The 15058-nt window shown below is 48.8% G+C and overlaps 1 protein-coding gene across 1 annotated transcript in view; it reads right to left on the bottom strand.

The window, feature by feature from the left end:
• Positions 1–15058, bottom strand: part of ABCA13 (ATP binding cassette subfamily A member 13) — a 372949-nt gene that overhangs the window by 241246 nt on the left and 116645 nt on the right. The window contains exons 27-29 of the mRNA XM_035026542.1: positions 14097–14236; positions 3183–3296; positions 78–168 (exon numbers count right to left, since the gene is read on the bottom strand). Coding sequence (XP_034882433.1) covers positions 78–168; positions 3183–3296; positions 14097–14236 — 345 coding nt within the window. The remainder of the gene's footprint in view (positions 1–77; positions 169–3182; positions 3297–14096; positions 14237–15058) is intronic.

Below are 15058 nucleotides of genomic sequence, written 5' to 3'. Positions count from 1 at the left end.
CCCACCTAGGTACATGGACACGCCCACATGCACAGATATGCCCACCCGCTTACCCCCACACACCCCCACCTACTTACCGTAAGTCTGGAGCTTTTCGGTCAGCTTGTCAACATCAATGTGCAGTTGGCTCTCTACAAAGTTTCTTATAAATTTGTTCCTCAGGGCTTCCTAAGGAAAATAACACAGCTTAACAAAAATAATCTCATTTCCTCTTACTGAATAATACTTGTTAGGTTTATTTGAAGTTTCATTTTACAAGAAAAAGACACATAAAGTGAATCATGGTGAAAGAGGTTCTAAAAATCATGGTAAATAACAGGATCACAGTTGATTAGGACTTCACTTTGAAAAACAAGAGTAATGATTGTGACAATTTCGATTGTCATTGAAATTATGCACTAACATTGAAAACAAAGAATGAAACAAGTGTCGACTTTTCAGGAGAATTTTCTTTCTTTTTTTTTTTTTAAAGATTTTATTTATTTATCTGAGAGAGAATGGGAGACAGAAAGCATGAGAGGGGGAGGATCAGAGGGAGAAGCAGACTCCCTGCCGAGCAGGGAGCCCGATGTGGGACTCGATCCCGGGACTCCAGGATCATGACCTGAGCCGAAGGCAGTCGCTCAACCAACTGAGCCACCCAGGCGCCCTCAGGAGAATTTTCTAACAAAAGTAGAGGGTGATGATTTATAGATCATTTACGGGGCACCTGGCTGGCTCAGTCAGTTAAGCGTGCGACTCTTGATATCAGGGTCCTGAGTTCAACCCCCACATTGGGCATGGAGCCTACTTTAAATAAAATAAAATAAAATAATCCTTAAGATTCTGCCCCTCCCACCTGCTCACACACACATGCACACATGCTCTCTCTCTCTAAAAATAAATAAATACATAAATAAATTAGTAAATAATTAAATAGAAAGCTTTTTTAAAAGAGCCTTTCCGTTGTGTTTTCCACCGGCCAGTTTTAGAGATGGGGTCACTCTCATAAAACCGCCATGGAAGGGTTTCTGCATTTCCCGAACCCACTTTTATTCTGTGGCCATCAAACCTCATCTTTGGAAGAACCCTGCAGATCATGATCTGTGTGATCCCTCTTTCCTGTTGAACGGCTCCAACTCTCCCTTGTCAAGGTTTTCACTAAGGAGGGCTCCCCAGGGTGCTTGGAATGAAAGCTTGCCTCCGGATTGACTGCCCCCTGCAACATCCAGCAGCCCACCAAGACTGCGGGGGACATCCTGATGTCATGAGGCCAGAGCCAGGACAAAGCTAGGAGGGGGCTGGCGGAACGGGGACTAGTTCTGGAACCTATCAGTTCACTAGAGAATAATTACACGTGACCCTGACTTCGTGTGAGCGCACAGCCTTGAAACTTAGAACTTCCGATAAGGAATTCTCAAACGGCGTCCACCCTCTGCATTCAGCTCTGTGACTTCTCACCTCCGCCTCCCGGATGTGATGATTCTATCGATGCTTGTGTACGGATGACAGGATTTCCTTACGAAACACTGGTGTGCACTTTTATTTTACTGGAATCTTGCGTATCTTTTGCTGGGCATTCACCACGGGCCAGACACTGGCTGGGTACTTTCTGTGTATTGATCATCTACGCTTGGCCACATCTCCGTAAGGAGATCACTTGCTTTTCCCTGAGTAGAAATGCAGTCCGGGTCTCGGGCAGCAGTGAAGCACCTGCCCAACTGTCTGGTGGCAAGAGCCAGGCCTGGAATACAGGTCTTCACACTCCCCGATCGTGAGCCCCACGCTGGGAAATGGGCCGCCACTCACCATGCTTTTTCCTTGAAGATGACAAGTGCAGGTGATGGAAGAAGGACTTGCGTTTCTAACATGACTGCCTGGCAGGTGGTACCAGCTCATGGGAGGACCTCTCCCTGGAGCCGTGTGGACTGGGGGCAGGGGGGCAGTCAGGTGCTCACACGACTTTGGAGACTCTCCATTTGTTGTTCATGATGTTGCATGTAATTATTCCTAATCGCAGCAGAGACTTTCTCAAAGCCTAAGCTATCTCCGATCTGGCCCACTAGAGAAAAAGCCTGCTGATCCCGTAACAAATCAACCCGCGAGCAAACAAGTTCAAGAAGAATATGATGATAGTCCTCATACTAACACAGTGGGGGCCGCCCTGAGACCCGGCGTCGCAGACCTTCCAACACCAGGACAGGACCGCCAGCTGCCGCTGGGCTCTGAAACCACCTGGGTTTAACGCCCGGGGCCACCAGCACCCCGCCAGGCCCACTGTCAGGAGCCACGGGACCCCCGGCACAGGACTCCCCGGGGGAAACTGCAGCTCTGGGACAGTGTGTTCACCCCACTGCCGGGCTAGACTAGGAATCAAAGCCAGCCAGGCTGGCTCCCGAGTCCCTGCAATGAATCGCCTTGAACTACTTGTCTGGTGCATAAAAAAATAGGCCAAACAAGAATAAAAAGGCGGGCGTGATTTCTCATGCTATCAGACTTCAGGGGACTTCCAGTTACACAAATGGCCCCAGGTTATTATGTGGCCTACCTCCTGTAAAGTTCTGAAGTTCATGTCTGTCGGGCTCTGCAGGAATTGGCCATCTTAAAACACAGCCCCCAGGATTTTGGAATATATTAGATCGTCAATACAGAATGTCAGGGAGTGATAACTGGCCCTTTAAACAGACCCACAGTTGAAAAGTACGCAAACCACTCAAAAGAGCATTAAGGTACAGAATTGTGCCTCCATTTATGGAATTTATTTTTTTTTTAAGATTTTATTTGACAGAGAGAGCACAAACAGGGGGAGGGGCAGTGGGAGAGGGAGAAGCAGATTCCCCACTTAGCAGGGAGCCCGATGCAGGACTCGATCCCAGGACCCTGAGATCACGACCTGAGCCAAAGGCAGATGCTTAACCGACTGAGCCACCCAGGCGTCCCTCCATTTGTGGAATTTAAAGAACAGGCAAATACTATTAAATTATTCATCGTGCTCATAATACTGACATCTGGCACGAACCAAGCCCTTGACCACTCACAAAACTGCCTCACACATTCAACTCTAGGTCAGTATTATGAGTCAGCTGACAGCCACACCCGAGGGGCACCGTGGGGCCCCCTGAGGGGCCGCTCTGATTTCAAGGCACGCCCTCGCAGGTGCCCCCCCAACCCTCGCCCTCAATGTGAAGACAGCCACCACTCACCTGCAGTTGGCTGAGCATCTGGCCACTCCCACTATTCTGAAAAATGCCAGACGTTTTCAGCAGTGTTTCTGTTAAAGTCTTTAGCTTGTGCACGAAATGGAAAGTGTAATTTGCCTGCAAAACGAAGCATACGTGGGTTTATCTCCAGGTCTGCAACGCCAGCTCGGGAGGGTTCTTAGGGGCCGTGCAGGGACGAGAGGGAGAGAAGCCTAATATACACGACTGGCCACCACAGCAAAGAGCCGCCAAAGTCACCGGCAGGCCGCCGACGCCTCCCCAGGCCGGGTGACCGGCTCCAGCGTCCTCGTCTCTGAGGTGAGTCCCAAGACTACTCTCGCAGACTCTCCCTGCAGGTGCCGTCCACCTGTCCACCACGGTGGCCCCAGGACTGAGCTCACTGTGGGGAACAGCAGATGTCCCCAGCACACACCTGCTACATAAAATCATGTTTGCCCACATTTCTTCCTCAAAAATATGCTCTCAGGGAGCGCCTGGGTGGCCCAGTCGTTAAGCATGTCTTCGGCTCAGGTCATGATCCCAGGGTCCTGGGATCGAGCCCCGTGTCGGGCTCTCTGCTCCGCGGGGAGCCTGCTTCTCTCTCTGCCTCTGCCCCTCCCACCTGCTCATTCTCTCTCTTGCTCACTCTCTGTCAAATAAATTAAAATATATATATATTCTCAGGTAATATCCATGCATTTGTTCTACAATACCCAACACTACTGAAGACAGAGGACAATTACCTGTATTTTATCATTTATTGTTGCTAGTGAGCAAATGAGCGCCAGATTTTTGTAAAATAATTTGGTTTCATAAACATATTCCTAGTCCCTGACCCAGGCACACAAAAAAGCCTGTGCCTTTTCTCTAAAGATAAAAGGACTCTATGCTCAGAAATGATTTAAGTGAAATATAAAACGAAATCCATGAAAGCGTCCATGGCAACGTTACTGTATTTTTAATCCTGACAATGATCTACGTGCCAAAAAGACAGGGCTGAGTAAGGAGGGTCTGAGAGGCTAACCACACATCCCTGGGGTCACCAGGAGACCCTCCTAATGGCCCAGATCACGCCAGCGCAGGAGCTGAAAACAACCACCACAGAAGAGAGAGGATGCTCCCCGCAGTCGTGGTTTGCTGCCAGCCCAAAGACAGAGCAGGAGGTCCTCCTGGGACACGGCTGGATGCTCTCGAACCGTGGCCCCCAGCCCGGCCCAGAGCCTCTCCTCCTTCCACTGGGCTGCCGGACGCATGAAGCAGTGCGGAAGGGCTTCTTCCAAATCCACACTCTCCCTCTGCCTTCACGTGAACCTGGCCCTTTTGCACTCACACCCTTGCCATTGTTCACCCACACTGGCTAAGCACAATCTTCTAGGTCTAGGGATTGCGCCACGATCCTTCTGGTAAAGGGACAAGGCCAACGTACGAATCAGGAGAGAGAAAGGTCTTCATCTGAACCCATTTCATGAAAGAGAGGAGAAAATGTAGACAATCTCTGCCTGGTATTTTCACAAAGAGCCAAGGAAGGTCGAGAAGGGGGTGATCAGAGGGAGCAATCTGGGCTGAAGACTGGCCTCCAGGCCGCTGATCCCAGAACAAGCAGGCAGCAGACGGGCAGCGTTCCGGAAATGGCAACAGGACAAATCTCCGCACAGAACCAACTGGTGACGCCGTCCTGGCCCCCAGAGGACAGCCACGAGACCCAGGGAAAACCAATCTAGGAAAGACGCGGGAGAGCCAAGCCAAGGAGGATTCCAATCCCAAGGAGGATTCCAGGGAAGGGGCCAGAGCAGAGTCACGAATCACAGAAGGAAGAAAACTCACTATTGCTCACAAACATCCCTGAGTCTGTACATTTCAGAGCCCTCCTTAGAACAGGCAAAATTATTAAAAGCAGACTAATGCCTAACATACCTCATAAAATCTAGAATTCCAATTGAAATTGGAATACACACCCAAGAGTTCACAAGAAGCTTCTTAAGAAGGAAAAAAAAAAATAATGTAATTTCAGATAACTTCTCTGCAAAATTAAAGGTCAGTGGACAGTGAAGCGCAATCTATAGCTCTGAGAGGCAAATAGTATAAACCACGAATTCCTATGTGCAGGTCATATTCAGATACCCAAGCAGAAAGAACGCAGGCTACCTGAGAGCGCTCCTAAAAAATTTCCTGGAACCCAACCTGAGTAAGAGTTAACTCAGTATAAGAATACGATACATCTCTGATACGATCCAGATGGTGCTGAGTCACGAAACCATTCAAATAGAGAATTGATTTTAAAGTTTATTTATTTTAAGTCATCTCCACACCCAATGTGGGGCTCGAACTTATGACCCCGAGATCAAGAGTCACACGCTCCACTGACGGGGCCAGCCAGGTGGCCCAAGAATTGATTTTTAAATAGTAGCTAACAAAGTCTTAAGTGTAATCCAGATGCCCATGGTAATTCTTGAAAATAACTGTGAAAATTATAAAGTTATAGTAGGAAGGTTATAATTGAAATTAGAAGCCCCAGTGGCTGATGATTGTAACACCAGTTAATGAGATAGTAATCTATAGAACTGTAGACTCCATCGGCGATAGAGGGGGCGAGGGGCGGGCAGGGAGGCAGGCAGGCAGGCAAATGGGAGCTCGCACCTCAGTGAGAAAGAAGGAATCTCATCATTAACTGTAAGAGGGTAAGCTCAACATTGAAACACAGAAGGGAGGGCGCCTGGCGTGAAGCATGCGACTCTTGACCTCGGCGTCGTAGGTCCGAGCCCCACGTTGGGTATAGAGATGACTTAAAAATAAAATCTTCTTATTTTTTAAAGATTTATTTATTTGAGAGAGAGAGAGAGAGAGCACAAGCAGGGGGAGCAGGAGAGGGAGAAGCAGGCTCCCCGCTGAGCAAGGAGCCTGATGCAGGGACTCAATCCCAGGACCCTGGAATCACGACCTGAGCCGAAGGCAGACGCTTAACCAACTGAGCCCGCCCAGGCATCCCTAAAAATAAAATCTTAAAAAAAAAAAAAAAAAAGAGAGAGAGAAAAACAGCAAAAAAGGAAAAAAGATAACCACAAGGACAAACGTAAATTTTAAAACTGTAACAGAGAATGACAGTAAGAACTCTAAACTTGCCACTCGCAACAATAACTTTGAATAGGTCCAAACATCTAATTCAAAGGATTTCGGACACAGTTCGTTAAGTTATTCAGTAAGTATCTATATTTATTTTTTTTAAGATTTTATTTATTTTTATTTATTTATTTGACACAGAGAGAGAGACAGCTAGAGAGGGAACACAAGCAGGGGGAGTGAGAGAGGGAGAAGCAGGCTCCCGCCAAGCAGGGAGCCCTATGCGGGGCTCGATCCCAGGACCCTGGGATCATGACCTGAGTCGAAGGCAGACGCTTAACAACTGAGCCACCCAGGTGCCCCAGTATCTATATTTATTGAGTGTCTGTAAGCCATGTCCAGGTGTAGGTGCTAAAAATGTAGCTATGAACAAAATAAACGCTTTTCTTTTTTTTTATTTTAAAGATTCATTTATTTATTTGAGAAAGAGAGAGAGAGCATGTGTACAGAGGGGAAGGTGCAGAAGAATAGAGAATCTCAAACAGAGCACAGAGCCTGACACAGGGCTCAATCCCATGACCTGAGATCAAGACTTGAGCAGAAACCAAGAGTCAGATGCTCAACCGACTGAGCCACCCAGGCACCCCAAAAGCTCTTTTCCAATTTAAGATTATGATCTATTGCACAGACAACTCTATGAAAGGCCAGCTGTATTTTTACACTGGACTAAAAACAAAAGATTTAAATCAAGCAAAACCAAAAAAGCTAGAAATGGTAACAGCCACCAAAATAAAATTCGTGACAAAAAGAACATGATTTATTCTGGAAAAAAAATTTATGATTTACCATGATTAAAATTTACGGACTCAGCAACATATCATCAAAATATATGAAGTCAAAAGGACTAGAAATAATGAAGGAATTTGATAGGATTGAACAGTAGGAGACGTTAAGGCTTCGTAAGACCAGGCAGAGAGTACTTGAAAAATCATGTCATGAAACAGCCGTGTTTTGGGTTAAAACCTTGGCTTTGACTCTTATCTGCTGCATGGTCTTACCCAAATTATTTAAACTGTCAGCTTCAAGCTTCGAGAAAAGTGGGGGTAGTGGCTGTGGTGATGTTAAGATAAATGAATATTCTGATGTCTCGAGGCCAGGCCTGGCCCCTAGTAGATGCTCAGTAAACACCACCCACGCAGTCCAACTGCACGCACGTTTGCAGACCATGGGTGGTGTTACTGATGCAGCCAAAGGAGAAGATCTAAAAATCTTAAATTGACAAATAGAGAACACACACACACACACCCCAAATACATATGTATATTTACATATGTAATGTGTTTTATATATTTATAAACATATATCTTTTTTTGTATAGCCAGTTATTGCAATTTAAATTAATTCAAATATCCTAATATATCTTATATATGCATACAGACCCTCATTTTTCAAGAAAATTTTACTGAAACGAATACGCAGTAAAATCCCAAACTATAGAAATCATTTAGGTGTGTATTATGAAATTAGAATTTGTTAGCCAAGGTTGGTGTGAACACTGTTTAAATTTTTTATTTTACTTTTTTAAAGATTTTATTTATTTATTTGAGAGAGAGAGAACACACACGAGCAGGGGGAGGGGCAGAAGGAAAGGGAGAAGCAGACTCCCCGCTGAGCAGGGAGCCCGACGCGGGACTCGATCCCAGGACCCTGAGATCATGACCTGAGCGGAAGGCAGACACTTAACCAACTGAGCCACCCAGGTGCCCCAGCAAGTTAAAAAATTTTAAATATCACAAATAACTCCTGAGTTATAGGACATTATTTAGGAAATGTTCATCTAGGAAATAATGCAGACATTAGCTATAACAACATAGTGGATAGAACCAAAATTCAGACTCAAATACGTTCGTTATTAATTAAAAAGTGAAAATTAGTCAACACAGCACAATAATACAACAAATCTGAGGAAAGCAGAAAGAGATTGATAAAAATAAATTGTGAAAAGAAATTACTTCAGGGGCACCCGGCTGGCTCAGTCTGACGAGCATGTGACTCTTGATCTTGGGGTCGCGAGTTCAAGCCCAATGCTAGGTGTAGAGATTATGTAAATAAACTTTAAAAAAGGGCGCCTGGGTGGCTCAGTTGGTTGGGCGACTGCCTTCGGCTCAGGTCATGATCCTGGAGTCCCTGGATCGAGTCCCGCATTGGGCTCCCTGCTCGGCGGGGAGCCTGCTTCTCCCTCTGACCCTCCCCCCTCTCATGTGCTCTCTCTCTCTCTCATTCTCTCTGTCTCAAATAAATAAATAAAATCTTAAAAAAATAAAATAAATAAAATAAAATAAAAAAATAAACTTTAAAAAAAATAGAAGAAAGACAGAAAAAGAAGAGGACCCACCCCACAAACAACCACAAAAACCACACCTTGATTAAGAAGGGCAATTAACTGATGTCCCTATTGAGATACATCAGAGGTTGGAATGATTTGGCAAGTATTTTAAAGCAGCCATCCAATGCTTCAACAAGGATTACGAACTGTCTCAAAACACACTGCAGAGCAGAAAATCTCAACAAGGAAATGAGTCGGACCTCGGCCCGCTCCCCTGGCAGGCATGAGGCACAGGGGAGCTCCCAGCTAGCAGAATGCTCCGCAGTGCCCAGATGAGAACAGGTAATGTCCCCGAGCTCCCTCCTTCTGCTGCAGAGTAGATGTATGAGAGCCCGCTCCTCCCAGGGGGGCTGCATCCTCACAATGACTTCCCCGGGCGGGCAGGGGAAGTCTCTGCAGAGCGGCCCCGCAGAAGGCTTCCCCTGCACCCACAGGGCAGATCCCAGCACCACCAGTGGGTCCCTGGGGACCTCTACATCCAGCTGGCCACAGCTGTGCTCCTCCCAGTGGGGTCCGGACCCCGATCCCAGCAGGGAGGCCATTTCTAGGGCAGTCCCTGCTTTCCCTCGGTGCCCCCACCAGCCACAGGCTGCATTGTTCATAGCTCCCCTCACATCCCCAACCAACCCCCTGCTACTCTAGGGTCATAATTTTCCTATGAAACCTTCCTTGCTGTTCCTTCTGATTGGACCCTGACTGACACCCTGCAAACTAACCAGATGGACACCGTGCTCAGAAAACAGCAAAAATGCGCACGCCGTGAAAAAAACACTAAGGAGAAAAGATAATGCAATTTCTGATGTCAAGATCATGTCAAACACCGGAAACTAGCTTTAACACCAGCCTGATATTTAACAGAAGAAAAACTAGAGGCTTGCAGAGCTGAAAGTGGCGAGAAGCCACAGGAACTGACCCCGGGGCTTTGGGGAGGTCGAGGCAGGGGGCCAAGACTCCCACACTGCATCTGAGGCGGGGATCCCCACGAGGACCATGGAGTGGCCACGGTCAGCAGGTGGGGTGGAGCCCCCCCTCGGGCTCCCGGAGCCCTGCCGTGTAGGGTGCCCACACCCCTGGGACACCTGCAACCCTGGGCCTGGCTCTCCGTCCCAGAGTGGCCGGCACGCACGCCAGCCACACCAGCCACGCCAGCCACGCCAGCCACGCCAGCCATGCCAGCAGCTACAGGCTGCCCTTGGGCTCCAGAAACTTGCTCAGGCGCAGATGAGCGGGACCCACCGGCAGTCAGGCCTCGTGTCTGCTTCAGCGACTTCAGGGCAAACTGCTGTCACAGTCAAAAAGACACTCTTGGTCCTCTGACAGAGGAGGTCTCTGGGGACCCCAGGGACATGGAAAAACACTAGCTCCGATGTTGAGGGAAAGCGTTTTAATGATGAAAGCACCATGAACCGTATCTTCTCCTCCTCTGACGGGCCCTGAAAACGGAGATCTGCAAACTTCCATGCAGACCTCCTCACGGGCAACGCCCATCAGCACTCTGTGCCAGGCCCTGCAGATGACACAGACGAGTCAGGTGCGACCCTGCCTGGGGAGCAAGTTCATGGGCCACGAGGGTCAAGGGAGAGCTCCTGTAGGAGCCCAGGGCCAGCTGACGCAGAGGAGCAGCCCTGTGGCTGGTCTCTGGGGGTCTCCTGCCTGTTTTGCAGAATCAAGCGCCATGTTTCATGCAGTCATTAGCAAACCAGCCCTCCCTGGGCTCCTACCTTCCATGCGATTCTAGAACTGGTTGCAGAATCTGAAGGACAGAGTTTGCAAGTGTCCTCGATGGCCCCACACATTTCCACGTCCAAGTGGTAAAAGAAAGTGGCAATGTCCCGTGCGGGATCATGTCCTCCCAAATCCATAACCCCCAGGACCTCTTACCAGCTACGTCTCGAATCCGCTCCAAGCCTTTATTTTCCTGTCTGTATAATGGGGATAATAGTACTTCCCTTCCACAGTTGTTTGAGAGGTCAATGAGATGGTCCTGGCGGGGGCCTGGCCAAGTGTGGCTAGGGGACAGTGATGACCGTGGCAGGGTGCGCTCCCTGACCACGCTCACCCCTGCTAAGTCAGGCAAGACGACGGCGGATCGGGACCCGAGTACAAGTGCCACCGTGATAGACGGGGCACCCACGGGACGCGGGGAGGGCAGAGAGCTTGGTGCAGAGTTGATTCCGTCCCTGGCGTATTTAATACACAGATGCCTTTGACTGAACCGGGCACAAGAGCCATATAATCACCATGCTTTGATTCATCCAACACCCATTTGCCCTCTGTGTTCCTGGCACTCTGCTAGGCCCCGTGGGGATGGCAGTCGAGACAACAGACACACACTTCTCCTCTCAGCTCCTGCTCTTGGACGCTCAGCCCAGGCCGTCCTGCTACGGCCGGGCTGGAACCACCCTGGCACCAAGGCCCCCTTCCCCCTTGCAGGAGCAGGTGCATGGCAGGTCACCAACCTCGGCTCAGGACACAGACATCAGAAAAGTCTGGCTTCCTTGCCCCCATGCTGGGAGAGGCTAATTCAGGCCTGCCCCCCTGCCTGACCCCTCTGCCCGGGCCACCACGGTCCTGAGACACGCGGGGGAGGGGGGTGGTGAAGGCCAAGTGCACTCTGCTCTCAGCTTCCCCGCGGCCCACAGCCCCTCTGCACTCAGCACCATCATCAGGTGCTGGACAGGGCGCCCCTCCTCTGTCCCTCTCTCCCCTTGGGCTCCCACCCCCTCTAGACACACTTCTCTGCCTCAGTACCTGTGACATTCTGTGCCAGATCATCCTGCCCCCAGACAGTGGGGGCTGTCCTGTGCATTTCGGGGAGCTTGGCTGCATCCCCGGCCTCCACCCACGGGATGCCAATAGCCCCCCACCCCCACCACCGCCCTAGTTGTGACACCAAAGATGCCTCCAGACATTGCCCCAGCTCCTCTGGGGACAACATTGCCAGGCCCCACCCCGGCTGAGAATCCCTGGCCCCCCACCACCTCTGCCTCCTTCCTCAGGTGACATTCGCCCTCCCCAGGCCCCCCACAAATGAGGGCGGGGCGTCCTTCAGAAATCACATTCGTAGAGAAGATCCAGGCCTACGTTAGTTGTCTCTTTTCTAAATATCACCTCTGATATTTATTCTTTTTCCAATCCTCCAGGCCACACGCACTGCGAGACAGCGATCTTAGCTCATGTGACGGAAGGAAACCAAGTACAAGCAGTCAGAGAACATTTCTGGGGGACAGACAATATTTGGGGTGTGACACCCCACTTCTGATGCCATTCCTGACGTGCCACTGATTCTTGGAAACCCCCTCTAATTCCTTTATCTGTTCTGTTTACTTTTGTAACCTCTCTTAAAGCTCACATGCTGTCTCCACACTGTTCTTTATTTTGGCATCAGCCTGGGGCCAAGACCAAACACAATTCTGACCCACAAAATTAAAAGAGGATACTGATGGATTGGGGCCTCTCGAATAATAACGTGGAAAGACCATGGATTCCTGCCTAAATGCCCTTTAGTACGAGCTGGGTACTCCCGAGAATTTGTAGCCATCATTTCATCGGGGTCCGGGACGTGCTCAGTGGAAGGGAGCATCCCCCGGGGAGCCCAGGCAGGCAAGGGCATGGGAAGGACCCCCAGGGCGGGGTATCCCCATAAAGATCGATCTCCCACAGGAAATCCTGGATCTCCCTCATGCCTCCCTTTTGCTGATCGAAGAAGAGCTCCAGAGGGAGAGCAATAAGCCCAGGGTCACACGGACAGTCGGGACAGGGAGGGCGACACCCAGCCTTGCTGGCGTGCACGCCTGTTCTTACCACCACCGTGCTTGTTGGTGACACCCTCAGTGTCAGAGGTTGAACCCCCTGAAATTACATTTTTTCCTACACACATGGCCATTTTAGGTGGTTCCACCTAATAGCGAGTAATGCAGAGAATGAAACTGAGTACTAAGTAATTTGCAACATCGGGCCCTGCACCCCACAGAGTCTGTTGCTTCATTTAACACAAGTGGCAATGCTTCCAGGGTCTCCCAGCCACTTGGGACTTTAGACCAAGGGTCTAATGACTGGATCCAAGTTTCATAAAACTAAGTAGCCAGGGCCAACCGCCAAAATAAAGTTAGTGTTATCAGTACAAAACCAGGATATCCACAAGCCAGGTTGTGAGGCGCATCAAATGAGTGAAAAAGATACTAGCTCCTGTTAGGATCTACCGAAATCTGAAATGGGATGAGCTAGAATCAGAGAAATCTCTGGTTTTTCTAGAATCTTCCTCATTCTCAGGCAGCATGGGGCTCGAGCCCTCCCCACAGCTCTGTCCTGGCCAGCCTACAGCCTCCCCCAGCTGATGGAGGCCCGCAAGCCCTGCCCCCCAGATGCCTCTCTGTGCAGGAGGAACAGCTCACCTCTCACACTGAACGAATCCCTCATCTTACATCTAAATTATTCTTTTGCTTGTCAGGACGACCCCAGCGGTGTGCAAAAGCCAGATGGACCAAAACTAACACCACCGCTCACACGACCACATGCTAGCGTGAACTTTTCCACTTTCAAGCTAGTACCATTTGAAGCTTGAAAGCGGATCATCGGGAGAACTTGGTGTCTCCTCTTCTGGGTGGGACAGTCGGATCAGATCATCCGCATGTCTGTCCTCTGTGAAGCCCCCAAAAGGAGCCTGCAGGCCCCCTTACAAGCCACCGCCAGACACGAAAACAAAACACAAAATACAGCACCATCCTTTCAAAAGAAAGCACAAATAGGAAGAATCGCAAGTCCAACAGGGCATGGGTGGGACGTTACCCAAGGTCCAGAAGGGAAACCAAGCAGAACCCCGTGATGTCTGGATTGCTCCCAGGGAAGCTGATTTCGCCACCACCTTGAGCTCCTCCTCCACAGAGTGAGGCTGACAAAGCCTCACAATCGACCTGGAAACGTCACTCACCAGGCCCCGGCGGCGCCTACAAACATGTCTGGTCTGACTCGTCCTTAACCGCCAGATGCACCAAGCAAAACCAACTAGCCTTTGTCCTCCACCCTCTCCTGGGACCACAGGGAACAGCCTGCCTTTCTGTCTAATTATCCTCACGGCATGGGCTGCTCCAGATAATACCTCCTGCCCCAACGTGTCCTCTAGGACAGCGACCCAGGGAACAAGGAGCCAGAAGAGGCCAAGATGAACCATCATCAACACATGAAAACTCTATGCATTCCAATCTATAGAATGCTGCACATCTTTAAAGACCCCTTCCTGATGCTCTGCTTGTATGGTCGATAAGATCCTCATTCATTCAGACTTATCTTTTTAAAAAAAAAAAAATTATTTATTTATTTTAGAGAGGGAGAGGGAGAAAGAATCTCAAGCAGACTGCCCACTGAGCGTGGAGCCGGACATGGGGCTCGATATCACAACCCTGAGATCATAACCTGAATCAAACGAAGACTCAAACACTTCACCAAGTGAGCCACCCAGGCGCCCCCAGACTTACCTTTTGAATGACCTCATTAATCTCTGGGGTATTTGGTGTGTACAGTATTTTTCCGTGTAATATAGGTTTTAGGAAAGACCACACCAAAGCGCCGTTTGGAGACTGCAGAATTTCTTGATAGAGGTTCAAGCAAAATGGTGCTGTCACAATTAGAAGAAAAAAAAATTACTTACGATACAGGATGCCCAGGCTAATGGTGACATGCATCTATATATTCATGATGCCTCACTTTCCAATGGGTGATGTAGATACATTTTTCATGCCACAACTGAATTTGGACAGTAAATTCGAGAATAATTTTTCTCGTCGCTGTCCTTAGCAGTCCTCGCCTTGCAAGAAATTTCAAGATACCGTGTTCGTTTCGGTAATTGGAAAGAAAGGAAAGCATGACCTTCACATATTCAAACTAAGTCATCAATAAGAGCACTAATTGATGAAAAGGCACCTGCAAATAGTAATAGAAAGAAATGCATCTCATCTTCAGTGTAGAAAATCATGAACACCTTATAGGATTGGGAACAGAATTAGGTCTTTCCTATGAAATTAGCTTTATATATTGCTACTGAATTTTTTTTCCCTGCGCCTACACAGCAGTGTTGACCTTACTGCTTTTGATATATTAAAGCGCCTTGTTTTCACTCAAACACTTGATCCCTAAAGGTGGGGGACCAACATTGCTGTGTGCTAATTGGTTTCAATCAAAGGTTTACTCAACTGACCTGTCTAACCGAATAGGTAGTAACCAAATACTATAAGGTTTGTCTTTGTTTTTTGTTTTTGTTTTTTGTTTGTTTGTTTGTTTTTAAAGATTTTATTTATTTATTTGACAGAGAGAGACACAGCGAAACAAGGAACACAAGCAGGGGGAGTAAGAGAGGGAGAAGCAGGCTTCCCACAGAGCAGGGAGCCCAATGCGGGGCTCGATTCCAGGACCCTGGGATCATGACCTGAGCTGAAGGCAG

This window comes from Mirounga leonina, unplaced genomic scaffold (assembly GCF_011800145.1).
Source record: "Mirounga leonina isolate KUSES-001 unplaced genomic scaffold, KU_Mleo_1.0 Mir_199, whole genome shotgun sequence".
NCBI lineage: Eukaryota > Metazoa > Chordata > Mammalia > Carnivora > Phocidae > Mirounga > Mirounga leonina.
This window is presented reverse-complemented; position numbering and strand designations above follow the sequence as displayed.